At 40.9% G+C, this 14,826-nt stretch overlaps 1 protein-coding gene across 1 annotated transcript; it reads left to right on the top strand.

The window, feature by feature from the left end:
* Window positions 1–10,136: 10,136 nt before the first annotated feature.
* Window positions 10,137–14,766, top strand: LOC121775098 (probable linoleate 9S-lipoxygenase 5). The gene is made up of 8 exons (XM_042172068.1): window positions 10,137–10,439; window positions 11,581–12,117; window positions 12,233–12,574; window positions 12,655–12,740; window positions 12,861–12,968; window positions 13,046–13,350; window positions 13,444–13,707; window positions 13,837–14,766. Exons 1-8 carry the CDS (start codon window positions 10,241–10,243, stop codon window positions 14,588–14,590), a joined length of 2,595 nt encoding a protein of 864 aa, XP_042028002.1. The 5' UTR covers window positions 10,137–10,240; the 3' UTR covers window positions 14,591–14,766.
* Window positions 14,767–14,826: the final 60 nt, after the last annotated feature.

Raw genomic sequence — 14,826 nt, forward strand, 5'->3', positions numbered from 1 at the left:
CCTTCTAAGCCACAGTATTTCGGTCAAGCCACTTCGAATACCTCGGAACTCAGCTTCGGCACTTGAGAGTGCCACGACCTTTTGCTTTTTACTTCTCCAAGTTACCAAGTTCCCACCAACAAAGGTGGAGTATCCTCCAGTGGATCGTCTGTCCATCAGGTTCCCTGCCCAGTCTGCATCAGTATATCCGTGGATGTCTAGGTGCCCATTTTTCCGAAATAGCACTCCATGTCCGGCAGTTCCTTTCAAGTATCGTACCACCCTAAGCGCTGCTTCCCAATGTTCTTCTTGAGGACTGTGCATAAATTGACTGAGGACTCCTACCGCATAGGCAATGTCTGGTCTCGTATGGGATAAGTAGAAGAGTTTTCCAACGAGTCTCTGGTATCTTCCCCGATCAGTAGGGTTCGCTCCTTTTGTCATTTGAAGCCCATGATTCTGAACTATAGGAGTGTCTGCTGGCCTACAGTCCAACATTCCTATCTCTGCCAAGAGGTCCAGTATATACTTGCGTTGACTGATAAAGATCCCTTTTCCAGACCTAAGTACTTCGATCCCGAGAAAGTACTTGAGGTCACCCAGATTCTTCATTTCAAATTCCGCTGCAAGATGTCCCTTTAGTCACTCTATCTCGGCGTCATCATCTCCAGTGATAATCATATCATCCACATAAATTATCAAACAAGTGATTTTCTCGCCTTCTCGTTTGATGAAGAGGGTGTGATCAGAGCTGCTTTGTTGATACCCATATTTCTTCATTACTTCTGTGAATCTGCCGAACCATGCTCTTGGGGATTGTTTTAACCCGTATAGGGTTTTGTTCAACTTACATACCTTCTCTCGCCCGAACTCCTCTGAAAAACCTGGTGGAGCTTCCATGTAAATCGGGTCTTTCAATTCTCCATGAAGGAAAGCGTTAGTGACATCATACTGATGGAAAGGCCAGTCTTTATTTGCCGCTATAGATAGAAGTACTCTTACAGTGTTCATTTTTGCAACTGGAGAGAAAGTCTCAGAATAGTCAATACCTTGAGTTTGAGTGTATCCTTTCGCCACCAGTCGAGCTTTATACTGTTCAATACTTCCATCTGGTCTCCTCTTGATGGTGAAGACCCATCTGCACCCTATGGTATGCTTCTCTTCGGGTAGGGAACTGATCTCCCATGTGTGATTTCTCTGCAATGCCTTCATCTCAACTAGCATCGCTTCCTTCCAATGTTTGATTTTCATGGCTTCTTCAAACGTTCTAGGTATCTCCTCCTCGTATAGTGCAGTCTGGAATGCCCTCGCCATTTGGGAGATATTAGCTTCAGCAAAGCTTGCTATTGAGTATCTACTTCTTCTTCCTATCCTCTATGGTGAATATCTTTTGGGAGGGACTCCCCTTGTACTGCGCGGCGGAAGTACATACTGTCATGTGTCTTGATCAATGGTGGTATCTTCCTCTGTATCAGGGGGGTTAGAAATAAGAGTCGTATCCTCAGAAGGTGTGCCAGAGATTACCTCGGATTCCGGTACGGTTGGATCAGAGGGGAGCGGCAGAAGCGCTGAAGGGCTCATTTCTGTAGGCAAATTCGACTCATGGATGGTACCAACTTGCTCTGGTGGTCCCATATCAAAGTGACTTGGCACATGCCACCGAAGGGAGTCGCTTTCTTGGGTCTCCCCCTGTCTCTCACTCTCCCCCTAAGTCCCAAGGTGGTAAAAGAATTTTGTTCCGAGGAAGTTGCAATTCATGGTAGTGATAATTTTCTTAGTTTTAGGGTCATAGCATCGATAGCCCTTCTGAGTGATCCCATACCCCATAAATACACACTTAATTGCGCACGGAGAAAATTTGGTTCTTTCTTGGTTTGGGACGTGTACGTAGACAGTGCAACCAAAAATTTTGGGGGAAACGGATAAGGCTGCAGGGATTTGTGTTAAGGTAGCCAGATGGTCCAAGGGTGTTTTTCGATGTAGTGTTTTTGTGGGAAGACAGTTGAGAAGGTAAATAGAAGTAGCAACTGCTTCAGGCCAAAAAATTGGTGGGACTTTGGAATCAAAAAGAAGTGCTCGAGTCATTTCAAGGATGATCCTATTCTTCCTCTCTGCTACCCCATTTTGTTCTGGTGTGTGAGGGCATGAAGTTTGGTGGATTAACCCGTTAGCCTTAAAAAACTGAGACATCGAATTATTCACGAATTCCCCCTCCGTTATCCGACCGTAGGATTTTAATGGTTGTTTGAAATTGGGTTTGGACCATTTTATAGAATAAAACAAATTTTTCAACCACCTCTGATTTATGTTTCATAAAATACACCCATGTAGCCCTACTGCAATCATCAACAAATATCACAAAGTATTTAAACCCTGAACTAGTACCAATAGGTGTTGGTCCCCACACATCAGAATGTATTAAAGAGAAAACAGTCTCAACACGTGTATCATTGGGTTTAAAGGAATTACGGTGGCTCTTGGCCAAAACACACGATTCACAAGAAAAGTCTTTAGGAACAAAAAGTTTGGGAAATAAAGATTTCAGATAACCCGGAGAAGTGTGACCCATTCTTCGGTGCCAGAGCCAAGTCTCCTGGGTGGTGGGTCCGCGAGCAAGCATCGCCGTACCATCGTGTCGAGCGATTTCATCTACGAAATAGAGTCCACGGCGTTCAGTGCCACGTCCAATAATCTTCCCCGTCCGGATATCCTGTAAGAGGCAAAAATTTGGTTGCATCAGCAAGGTACAGTTCAATTCTTTAGCCACATGACTAATTGACATTAATTTCTGAGATAAGTTCGGCACATAGAGACAATTCGTAATCTGCACATTAGGGAATATTTCTATAGTCCCTGCTCCTTCAACTAGAGTTAACCCCCCATTGGCTGTTTGGATATGCGACTTATGGGTTTTATAAAATTTCACAAAATCCCTTTTATCATAGGTCATGGTATCAGTGGCCCCACAGTTGAAAATCCACCCTGTATCATCAAATTCATCACAATCCCGGGCCTCAAAAGCATATGACAAGGTTTCTAGGGGAGAAAACGAATTTTTACACAATATGGGGTTAGATTCGAGAAATCTCATAGTCTGGGGGTCATTTTATATGGCTTTCTTAGTCTGGGGTTTAATCTGGGACACAGGCATAATTCGGGAACTTAATTGCAATTTATGGAAATTATGAGGATTCAATAGCAACTTAGAGTTAGGGTTGGGTTTAATCTTCCCCAACTCTTTACCTCCTTCGTCCGAGCCGCCTTCCATTTTTAGCGAGGCCACCATTGCCTCGGCCGTCCTTCCTCCTCCGCCGTCGCCACGTCGCCCTCCGCCGGTCTGGAGACCGCCGGCTTCGGGCTTCCATTCCTGGGCTAGCACCGTTTCTCGGTTCCCTTCCACCCCTGTTCCATCGCGATTTCGTCCACCGTCTCCAATCGCCATTTTCGCCTTTGCCGCCTTCTCCTCTTCCCACCAGTCGGTATATCCGGTCAATTGGAAGCATGTGTCTTTGGTGTGTTTGTGCATTCCACAGTGGGAGCACCAAAGCTTCGATTTGTCCGGTTTAGAGTTTCCCCGGCGGCTGGTGTTCGGTCGTGGTGGCGGTGGTTGGCTGCGGTGTTGGGGTTGTGGCTGGCGGTGTTCTCTGGCTCCAAAGCCAAACCCTACTCCCGATGATGAGTCGTTTCCAGTAGCAACGATGGGTGATTCGGACGCCAGTGACATGATTTTGAATCGAGCTGCCTCCCGTTTCACCCACCCGTACGCTTCATCGACTGAGGGATATGGATCCTCCTTGAGGATTTCACGTCTGACCCAATCGTATCTCTCGTGTAGTCCGGTAAGGAATTTGAATAATCTCAATTCTGACTTGATGCTTCGATATTGTGAGACTCCTTTATCGCAGCAATCAACCGTTTTGTGTGGGCATCGGTCGATATCCATCCATAATCCATGGAGTTTACTCCAATAGGCTTCTAAACTTGAGTCTCCCTGGATGACTCTGCTTGCTTTCTCTCGCAGGTCGTAAATCAGGTACGAATTGGCTGAGCTTGCGAAGGTCACGGCGAGCGTATCCCACAGGGACTTCGCCGTCTGATGATGCGCAAAGTCGGCTATGATATGCGTCTCCATGTTGTCGATGATCCATGAGAAGACTATTAAGTCTATCTCCTCCCAATCGGTGTATCCCTTCTCTCCCGGTTTTGGTGGAGTCGGGATACCCATGATGTGACGGTAGACTCCCCTACCGCCAATGGCTACCTTCATTAGGCGTGCCCACAGTGAGTAATTCGATCCGTTAAGCTTGAAGGCCACGATAACGCTTTTGCTTGATCTGATTTTTTCGGCAATTGGTTCAATTCCATCTTTGTTTTCATCGGTCATATTGAATCTGGTTGATTCTCGCCGTTTCGGTCGAGAATTGTGTATTTGGGGCTAGGGCTATGATGATGTTTTTCTGAGCCAAACCTGCTCGGATGCCATGTAGAAATCGGTAATATTATTGCTTAATTATTCACCATGGTATAATACAGGATATATAGGCTAGAATATCACTATACAAGGTAAGATATTAACTCAATTAAATCTTCCTAATTATGCGGTAGAGATACTCCGTAATCTTCTCATTCAATGCGTGATCTTCTCCTTGATTTTGTAGATGTTCCGGATCTCTTTCCAACACTCTTTCCAACATAGAGTCGGTCATAGGATAATCATGCATTGAAATTCGCCTTATTTCTTTTTCTTGTCTTTATAATTGAGGACAAGTATGGTTTAAGTGTGAGCAGTTTGGTAAGGCTAATTTCATGCATTGATTAAAGGGTTGAATTCATGCATTTATGGGTCTAACACATGTTTTTAAGCCAGGTGTGTAGTAAGTTTCGCCAGGTCCAGGAAAAAGAAGGACGATTGCATGGCAAAGGGAATTGGCGATAAAAGTGAGCAATATGGGAAAAATGACTAGACGGAGGAAACAGCGAAGCTGAAGGGCAGAATTGAGATTTCTGCGAAGGCTTCTAAAAGATCCTCCGTGCCTATATAAGGGAGAGAGCATGTAGAAAAGGAGAGTTTTTTTGGCTCCTTAGGTTTTATTTTGGCTCTCTTAGGGCACTTACTTCTACACACTTGAGGGGATGTCCGGGAAGTTGTAGGGGATTACGGGTTTCACTTTCTGTTTGTTGTAGGGTAACACCTTCCTTGCGTAGGGTGAAGATACAATTTACCGCTTTCATTTCATTCCGTTGCTGTGAATTTCACCGAGCTTCGCTGTTCAAAGCTCGAGTCTGTTTTTTTCTGAAAAATTATCGTGGATTTATGCAATTTCTGTTTTCTGATATGGTGATGTTTATTTCGAGTATGAATGATGTTTTATTTCTAAGCTCGTAGTTATTTACTCAATTGGATGTTTTTCGCATTTGCTTGTCGAATCGGAGTAGAATCGTTGATGATTGTTGTTGATCGGAACAGATTTGTTGAATTGGAGTTTATGGAGTTGATTTTGGTGGTAGTTGGGTTCGGATTGCTTGGATCCGGAGTGGATTAAGCATCTGATGTGTGGATCTGAAACAGAGTAGTCGTAGTTTGATGCCTCATTTCCGTATTTTTATTTCCTTCCGTCTAGCATATGTAGATCTGTTTAACTTCCGGCTAATCGCAAGTTTCCGACGTCCGAACTTTTACATTCTGTTTGAATCTGGAAATCTACTCTGTTTTCTTCATATTCGCGCTTGAATCAGTAGGAAAAGCATGTCGTTGTTAGTTAAATTCATAGTTCGTTAGTTGCAGCTTTTCATCCGTACTTTACTGTTTTAGGGAGATGGTCCCCACTGCTTGCGTTTTTTTCTGTCTAGCTAATTTAGGTAGTTGTTTACTAGGTCAAGGAAATTTGTTTGAGAGATTGAAGTTACGAACATGTTCCATGCCTACATGATGTTTTCAGTTTCCTAGGTCTAGTATCATATTTTCTTCCTGAGTCTAGTAATAGTTTACCTCAACCCAAAAATTGTGTGGCAGCAGCCCATTCACCTTTCCAGAGTCTTCTAAATGCTTTCATCTTCGTGGGATCGACCCCTACTTCCCTGTACTAATTCATAGTATAGCGGGTTGAGGGTTTTGAATGAGGAATTTGTGTGTCCAACGACTGAGACTTCTGAGATCCTCTGAGTTCCTAGACCTCGTGATCTAGTGGATTCTCTGGACTTGAGAAGCCTGACCTAGCATAAAAGCACACACGGTTCCGAACAAACTTTCACACTCACACGCAGAAGATCACCGATTGAAACACCTTGAGTCGACTCATCATGTCCCATAGGCTCGAACACCTATCCCTCAGCTTTACAAGACGCATAGTAGGCTCGAGATAGACTTCTAAGCACATTAAACATCTAAGATCCATCCAGGATCAATCCTACCCGTTTCAATCCTATTATTCTCTATTTAAGTTTGCTCCCTACCCTGAATTAAAGAGATGTCGATGTTAAAGCCATTACCAGATTTCTTTACCTAGTCTAACTCCACCCGGATAAATATATAAATAGAGACAATGAATAACAAAATTATTCAATATATGCTTATGAAACCATATTTACATATAACCCTAACTAACTAAGGACAATCATATGGTCTAGCCTACCTGATGGAATGAAAACATGGTAAAAACACATAGATGCTACCATTTGGGGCTAGCTCTAAGATGAAATTGAGCTTTTGATCTTCAATCTCCTTCCAAAAGTGGGTTAAGGTCTTCTTTCCCTCTCTAAACTCGAGCTCCATCCACCTTCAATCATTATGGAACACATCCCGAGGCTATGTATACCTCTAGGTCGGCCTGGAATTGAAGAATGGGCTTGCAATCGATGGGTCGTCGGGTTCGTAAATGGCCTGAACCTGATGAATCGCTGAATTTGGACCTCTCCCAACAAAAGCAGCGGGTTGCGGAGTTCGTCGGCGTGCAAAACTTATGCACTTTTTATTAGAACTAAAAATACCTGCAAATATACAAGGTAGATCTAGTATAGCAAAAGGTTAGTACCGGATATCGAACACGGGGAATAGTTTCACAGCGAGTACTTAGTTTCAAATACTATTTGGAAACACGGGGTTGGTTTGGAAAACACAATTAAATAAACAAAGCAGTTTAAAGCAGAGATTGAATTGATTTGATAAAAGAATAGAGAAAGTTTAATCAAAACACAATTATGATATCCAAACAATGACTTCAGGGTTCCTAGCTACGGCAAGTCCACCTTATTACTGCAGTTGACTGAACATCATGGATTACTAGCATTAAGGTTGTTAATATTAGCTAGTAACTTCTAAAAGCATAATTAGACCCTTATAATGCTCTCACTCTTTGGTTTATTTTTTTGTGGGATATTAATTATAATGTCATCAGTCTTAATCTAACATATGGATCCTCTCCCGATTCCCCCACGTGCCAATAAATCGACAAGATGTGTCACACAACTTGAAGCATTATAGAACAGAATTGAACCGAGTAAATATAAGTCTTGGATATCAAAAATAGGAATTAAGTAAACATGAAGAGTTACTTTCCAATTCTGAGAATTCAATAAATTAGTTACTCATGAATGAAGTAACAAAATCCATAATAAAGTAAGAAAGCATAAAAACTATCCATGATAAAACCTAAAGGTAGAATCTTGATGGCTCTAGTCTCCTTTTTATTCTCCTACTCCAATCTTCAAGTGCAGAATGATCTTTGAGCTCTATCATTTTCTATGTCTATTTTGCAAATTTCTCACAAAACACGTAAAAATGAAAAAAAAATGTATAAAATATGCAATTAAAGGACATAATTTGCATGACTGACATTCAAAGCTGACCAAATAAAGGCCCTAAAAACATGCAAAATTCGTGTTTTTCAGCCGTCCATCTCTCTGTCTCACGACTCCGTCACTCTCTCACGTCCTTCTCTCTCTCTCCCCCCTTAATCGGTGGAAATCATCTCCTCGACTAGAGCACCGCTCCTTCCGCACAGCCTCGCCGCTCGTCCCGCCTGTCTTGCCGTCTCACCCACCGCGCTGCCCTTCCCTGTTCCCCCGCCACTTCCCCCTTATCTTTGACATCTCTATCTCGATTCCCCACATTTTCTCTGCTCTGCCAGCCGCCGTGTAATGCGGGTGACAATCTACCTCTTTCCCTCGCCGGATTCCGGGCAGAATCGCCCCATAAGATAAGCACTGCAATTAAAAAATTAGTTTACATTAGTTCAAATAAAGTCATAAATGCAACCTTAATTAATTATACACCTATTTATAGGTATTTCAAAACTTCTTTGAGAAATTTGTATCAACGCATTTAATTAGAACATTAATTTGTCCAATAGTTATGCCTTCTATTTTCACCAATAGTTTTGTTTCCTGCCTAAATGGACTCTTGTAAATTTTCACACAATGCTTCCTTTATACTATAGTATAGATATAGATTTTCTCGTGTCTAAGATTTTAATATTCATTCATTGATTTTTTATATTCCATAGACTATGAATTAAATTAGAGTTTATAACGTTATCACCAAAGTGAAAATGCAGTTTAATGAATATGTGCTCTGACAATTAATTAATCGTCATAGAAGTAACGTGATTATTATGATTTTGTAGAAACCGACGTCCCCCCTATTAAATTGGATAGATCAACATGTTGGTATTAGAGATACCCATCAATGAGGAATCCATTTTCTTGTAGCCAAAAGTTACAAACATTTGTGGTAGTATGGTTTTTAAAATTTATTAGTTATATAGCTAGCCATCATTTTAACAAAGAAGGGAAAATATTTAATTAGAGCATATGCAAGTGAAAAATTGAAAGTCTGGACTTGCAAAGATGAAAACTTACTAATTAGTTACAAAATATTTATATATTTTATCTATAATACTAATAACTCATTGACCATGTATAGTATCATTGTCCTCGCTGTCATTCGTCAAATTTATGAAAGTTGGAAAAGGTCATCGACCAGTTGACGTTGCCGAATACCGAATCACATGTTTTGAGATTGCTCGCTTTGAATTTGAATCCATAATTACGTGTCATAAAATGATAAAATATTGAACGAGGTAAAACATATCATTAATTAATCTTGCTAGTATTATTATTTACACCAAATCGGGGAATCATTTTCAGTGAGATATTGTCACATATATTAAAATCAACAATCAAATATTTTAATTGTTGGATAATGAAACACGCAATATTAATACAACCTTTTTGAACAATTCAAACAAATACTAGTACTACTAAATAAGACTCAACCTTTGTGAACGGGCGATATATTAAATAAAATAATGAGTTTGTCTCGAATTTACGAATAATGACGAGATTTGGCTATATGTAAGTTATTTAATATAGAAGATACGTAGTTGAGATTAGGTTTGGTCAAATTTATGATATGATCCTCGATTGCGCCTAGCTGTACTTTTTTATTTTATCCTATTTGTTGATCTACTTTTGTATTAGCCAACACGTCATATTGTATACTTGTATGTTCATGGTCGCCAATCATTGAATAAGATTTTCTCAAGTGACTTGCATAAATAATGTTTTTCAGATATAATAATATTAATTAAATAAAGCTTATTTGTCTTTGAATTCTTAAACTTGATATTTGTTGCCTAAAACGTGATACCGTTTTGGTGGAAGTCCGATATATAGTACCCAATCTTTTAACAATGTAACGCAAAATTTCATCCCGAGTCAATTTTTTCGAGCTTTGAAAGTTGATACCCGTCCTTCATATGCAAAATCCCTAAAATACAAACCAACAATTATTCACCCTTGATGCACATTTTCACCACATTTTTCATAGGATTCTTAAATTCTTTTGTTCTTTATTTAAAGGCTGTATGTCTAAAATTTATATTTCGAACATTATGATATTTTTGGGAAAAGTGTTAATTAAATGTTGAGACATTTTTCTCATATATATTATAGTTCAATTTGTTAGTATATTTTTTAGAAGTCAAACATAATGGGAGGGGCCGCCCCATAAACACGTTATCAATTTGATGCATATGTGGGGAAGAAAATAATAAAAATAAATAAATAAATAAATAAAACAAGCCGCCCATAAAATGGTTAGAGAAATAGACTATTTACAGTCAAAAAAAGGAAAATGAGTAGTTGATGATTAAAAACGAGCTCATCTACCCCTCTCTATATATACATCCGATTCTTCTTCATTCATCCATTCATTACAATTTACAAATCACTACTTTTTCATAATTTAGAGAGAGAGAGAGAGATGTTGAAAGGTATAGTAGATACGCTGACGGGGAAACATGAGGAGGAGGAGAAGAAGATAAAAGGAAGAGTTGTGTTGATGAAGAAGAATGTTCTAGACTTCAACGATTTAGGAGCATCGATTCTCGATCGTCTTCACGAATTGGTCGGTCAAACCGTTACGCTTCATCTCATCAGCTCCGTCCATTCCGACTCTGAAGGTGCTTTTTCTCTCTCAGTTATGCTTGTATATTTGTGTTAGTAAACATCTTTGTCTATGCATGACTTTCTTTCCTCTATAGTCTATATATGTAGTACATATTTCAATTTTTTCTCGTGATTTTTCAACCAACAAATATTAATTGCACCAATACATTCACTGGTTAATAGTGTACTATATATTTTTGGCTCTTAATTTATCCACTTTATAAGGACAGAACTAGTATTATAAGAATGAACCGTTTGATATTAGTAGTAAAGAAGTATAAAAAGATTAATACTACCATTTTACGTACGTGTAGATATCTATATGTGTTGATGTTATGCTATGACTGTAGAATGTCTTATAAAAGAAAGATTAAATACTGAACGGAAATACTATAAATGAAGTAATTTGTAATCTGTGGGTTTATTTAGTTCAGCAAATAAATGATTAGTCGTGGGATGAACCAATCAAATCCTAACAAAAGTTGACGCACCACGTACTAATACCTAACCCAATTATCTAATTTCATTAAGATCGAGTTGAAATTATGCATCTTGGATTAGAGTGGTTGCCGAATCAATTCTGACGGCATCATATTAAATTATATTAATGGTGGTATACTTTAGCATCGATTTTGAAAAATAATAAATAATGAAAGAATAATGTAGAAATTGTCTTTAACTATATTATTCTCTCTCTTATTTTATTATCTTTCCATTTTAATTATTATTATTACTCCTTCCGTCTCACTTTAGGAGTTCCGGTTTATCATTTTTGGGTGTCCCACTTTAAGATAACCGGTTGGGATATTTCATAAATGGTAATAGGTCACGCATTCCACTAACTTGTTTCCATTCAAATTTTATTATAAAATTAATATTATATAAAAGTAGGACTCATATTCTACTATTTTTTCTTCATCAACTTTCTTTTATATTTCTTAAAATTTGTGTCGAACTCAAATTGAATTCTGAAATGGGACGGAGGAATATTATTTTTTTTAAAGGATTGTGAAAAAGAAATATGTAACATAAATGGAACAGAGGAAGTACAAAAATCCAACGGTTTTAACAGAAACTGAAACCACTATTGCCAACAGCCCAGCAGCAACAATGTAATAAGATCACTAAGGAATTTTTTTATGCAATAAAATGCAGGAAATAAATTGAAGGGGAAGGTGGGGAAAGGAGCAGAGCTAGAAAATTGGATCACAACAATCACATCTCTGAAACCAGAAGATTCAGCATACGAGGTGACATTCGATTGGGAAGAAGAGATCGGAATCCCGGGCGCATTCCTGATAAAGAACAACCACCACAGCGAGTTCTTCCTCAAAACCCTAACCCTAGAGGACGTCCCCGGCCACGAGCACACCCCCATCCACTTCGTCTGCAACTCATGGGTCTACCCTTCTGACAAGTACAAATCCGACCGCATCTTCTTCGCCAATCAGGCCTATCTCCCCTCCCAAACTCCGCCTCCACTTTTGCCCTACAGAGAGGCGGAGCTCCTCGTCTTGCAAGGAGATGGCACCGGAGAGTTGCAGGAGTGGGATCGAGTCTATGACTACGCTTATTACAATGATTTGGGCGACCCTGATAGTGGCGAGGATTCCGCCCGACCCATTCTTGGTGGATCCTCTCAGTACCCTTATCCTCGTCGGGGGAGAACTGGCAGGCCTCCTACTCGCACAGGTAATGTTATTCATTTTTTCCTCTATCCTAAATTGGAAGGCCTCCTAAATAAATGGGTATCATTATTGAGCAAGAAGAATATGGAATGATGGAGTTGTTTTTTTATGACATGCAGATCCTAATACTGAGAGCAGGATCCCATTGCTTATGAGCTTGAACATCTACGTTCCAAGAGACGAGCGTTTTGGGCATCTGAAGCTGTCTGATTTTCTGGGTTATGGCCTCAAATCCATCATGCAGTTCCTTCTCCCTGAGTTAACGGATTTGTGTGCCAGCCTCAGCAACGAGTTCACGAGCTTCGAAGACGTCCTCCAGATCTACGAGGGGGGGTTCAAGCTGCCGGAGGGGCCCCTGCTTCAGAACATATATGACAATGTCCCTTCGGAGCTGCTCAATGATATTTTTCATAGAGATGATGACGGTTTCTTCAAGTACCCAATGCCTGACATCATCAAAGGTACACTTTCGTATCTGATTCACCCAACCGCAATCAGAAGCAGAATGTGTTGATTGATTGATGTGAATATGTTTTGGCAGAGAGCAAGTCCGCGTGGAGGACGGATGAAGAGTTTGCCAGAGAGATGGTTGCAGGGATGAACCCTGTCATAATTAGTCGTCTGCTGGTATGCTCAAATCCCGTCATTGCATCTATTACTATAAGTCTGTGGCTGTTTACACACCACAGATAGTGGCTCCAGTGTCACGAAATTGTTGTCTAAACATAAGAAGTTGTTGAAATGCAGGAGTTTCCTCCGAAGAGCAATCTTGACACTAAACTGTATGGGAACCAGAGTAGCAAGATAACGTGGGATGATATCAAGAATGGAGTGGATGAGCTCACTCTTGAAGAGGTATTTATGGTTGTATCAATTTATGGTTGCAGCAATAATACCATGGATGATATGCATTGATTATGACTGATCTGCAGGCGTTGGAGACGAACCGGCTGTTCATACTGAACCATCACGACTCGCTGATGCCATATCTGAGGAGGATCAACAGCACCACTACTAAAATGTACGCCACAAGGACTCTGCTTTTCTTGCAGAAGGACGGGAGTTTGAGGCCCTTGGCGATTGAGCTTAGCCTCCCGCATCCGGATGGGGATGAACACGGTGCTGTGAGTCAGGTGTACACTCCCGCTCGAGATGGCGTTGAGGGTTCAATTTGGCAGCTGGCCAAGGCTTATGTTGGAGTCAGTGATTCTGGAGTTCATCAGCTCATCAGCCATTGGTAACTAAGATACCATCTTCACCAGCCCTTCTTTTTATATAAACTGGTAATTGGTAAATGCTGATTAAATTTTATGTGGTTTTTTAAATGCAGGCTGAATACTCATGCTGCGATAGAGCCAGTGGTGATTGCAACGAACAGACAATTGAGTGTGATGCATCCTATTCATAAGCTTTTGCATCCCCACTTCCGTGACACAATGAACATCAATGCTTTTGCGCGACAAATCTTGATCAATGCTGGAGGAATTCTTGAGGCGACCGTCTTCCCTGCTCGATATGCCATGGAGCTATCTTCATTCATCTACAAGGACTGGAATTTCACCGAACAGGCTCTCCCGGCTGAACTACTCAAGAGGTAGTAATCAAACACCATCATTATTCAAATCCTTGTGTGTCCATTGTTTTGTACGACGCTTAGCTATTATCATATTATTTGAATTCTTCTTAGTAAGTTGATTCATCATATGATATGTATACTCTGCAGAGGAATGGCTGTGGAAGATCCAAACTCCCCACACGGAATTCGCCTGGTGATGGAGGATTACCCATACGCAGTCGACGGCCTCCAAATCTGGTCGGCTATAAACACATGGGTGGATGACTATTGCAACCTGTACTATCCCACAGACGAGGCTGTGAAGGGTGACACCGAGCTACAATCATGGTGGAAGGACCTTCGTGAGGAGGGGCACGGTGACAAGAAGGATGCCCCATGGTGGCCTAAAATGCAGACCCGCAAGGACCTCATCGACAGTTGCACCATCATAATATGGATTGCATCTGCGCTACACGCAGCGCTCAACTTCGGGCAATACCCCTACGCTGGGTACATGCCCAACCGCCCCACCGTGAGCCGCCAGTTCATGCCTGAGCCAGGCAGCGAGGACTACGGGTTGCTGAAGACGGACCCGGACAGGGTGTTCTTGAAGACTATCACGGCGAGGCTGCAGACGCTGCTGGGGATTTCCATTATCGAGCTCCTGTCGAGGCATTCCTCGGATGAGATATATCTCGGGCAGAGGGACACCCCGGTGTGGACCAAGGATGAGGAAGCGTTGGCGGCGTTTGAGAGGTTTGGGAAGGAGTTAGGTGGGGTGGAGAGGAAAATCATGGAGATGAATAGTGATGAGAAGTGGAAAAACAGAGTTGGGCCTACCAAGCTGCCTTATACCTTGATGTATCCTATGAGTGGAGAGGGGTTGACTGGTAGAGGCATTCCTAATAGTACCTCTATCTGAAGTCTCTTCTTTCATTTTAATCATGCTGATCTAGGATTTCTCTTGCTATTGGTTGTGAATAAATAGATTCTAGATTTAGTATGTAATGTCAGGATTCATCTCATGTAACTATGTGCCTGTTATGAAAAATATGTATCACTTCTTTCTAAATAATAATAATAATGTGTTTCTCTATTTGTTTGGTCTGGAGATCTCTTTATGTATGACTTCTTTCTAAGCTACTAGTAATAGATAGT

This window comes from Salvia splendens, chromosome 17 (genome assembly GCF_004379255.2).
Source record: "Salvia splendens isolate huo1 chromosome 17, SspV2, whole genome shotgun sequence".
Classification (NCBI taxonomy): domain Eukaryota; kingdom Viridiplantae; phylum Streptophyta; class Magnoliopsida; order Lamiales; family Lamiaceae; genus Salvia; species Salvia splendens.

Coding starts and splice junctions, on each gene's coding strand:
- LOC121775098 (XM_042172068.1), top strand. CDS start 10,241: ATGTTGAAAGGTATAGTAGATACGCTGACGGGGAAACATGAGGAGGAG. Junction 10,440..11,580: donor CGTCCATTCCGACTCTGAAG/GTGCTTTTTCTC, acceptor AATAAAATGCAG/GAAATAAATTGAAGGGGAAG. Junction 13,708..13,836: donor CCGGCTGAACTACTCAAGAG/GTAGTAATCAAA, acceptor TATACTCTGCAG/AGGAATGGCTGTGGAAGATC.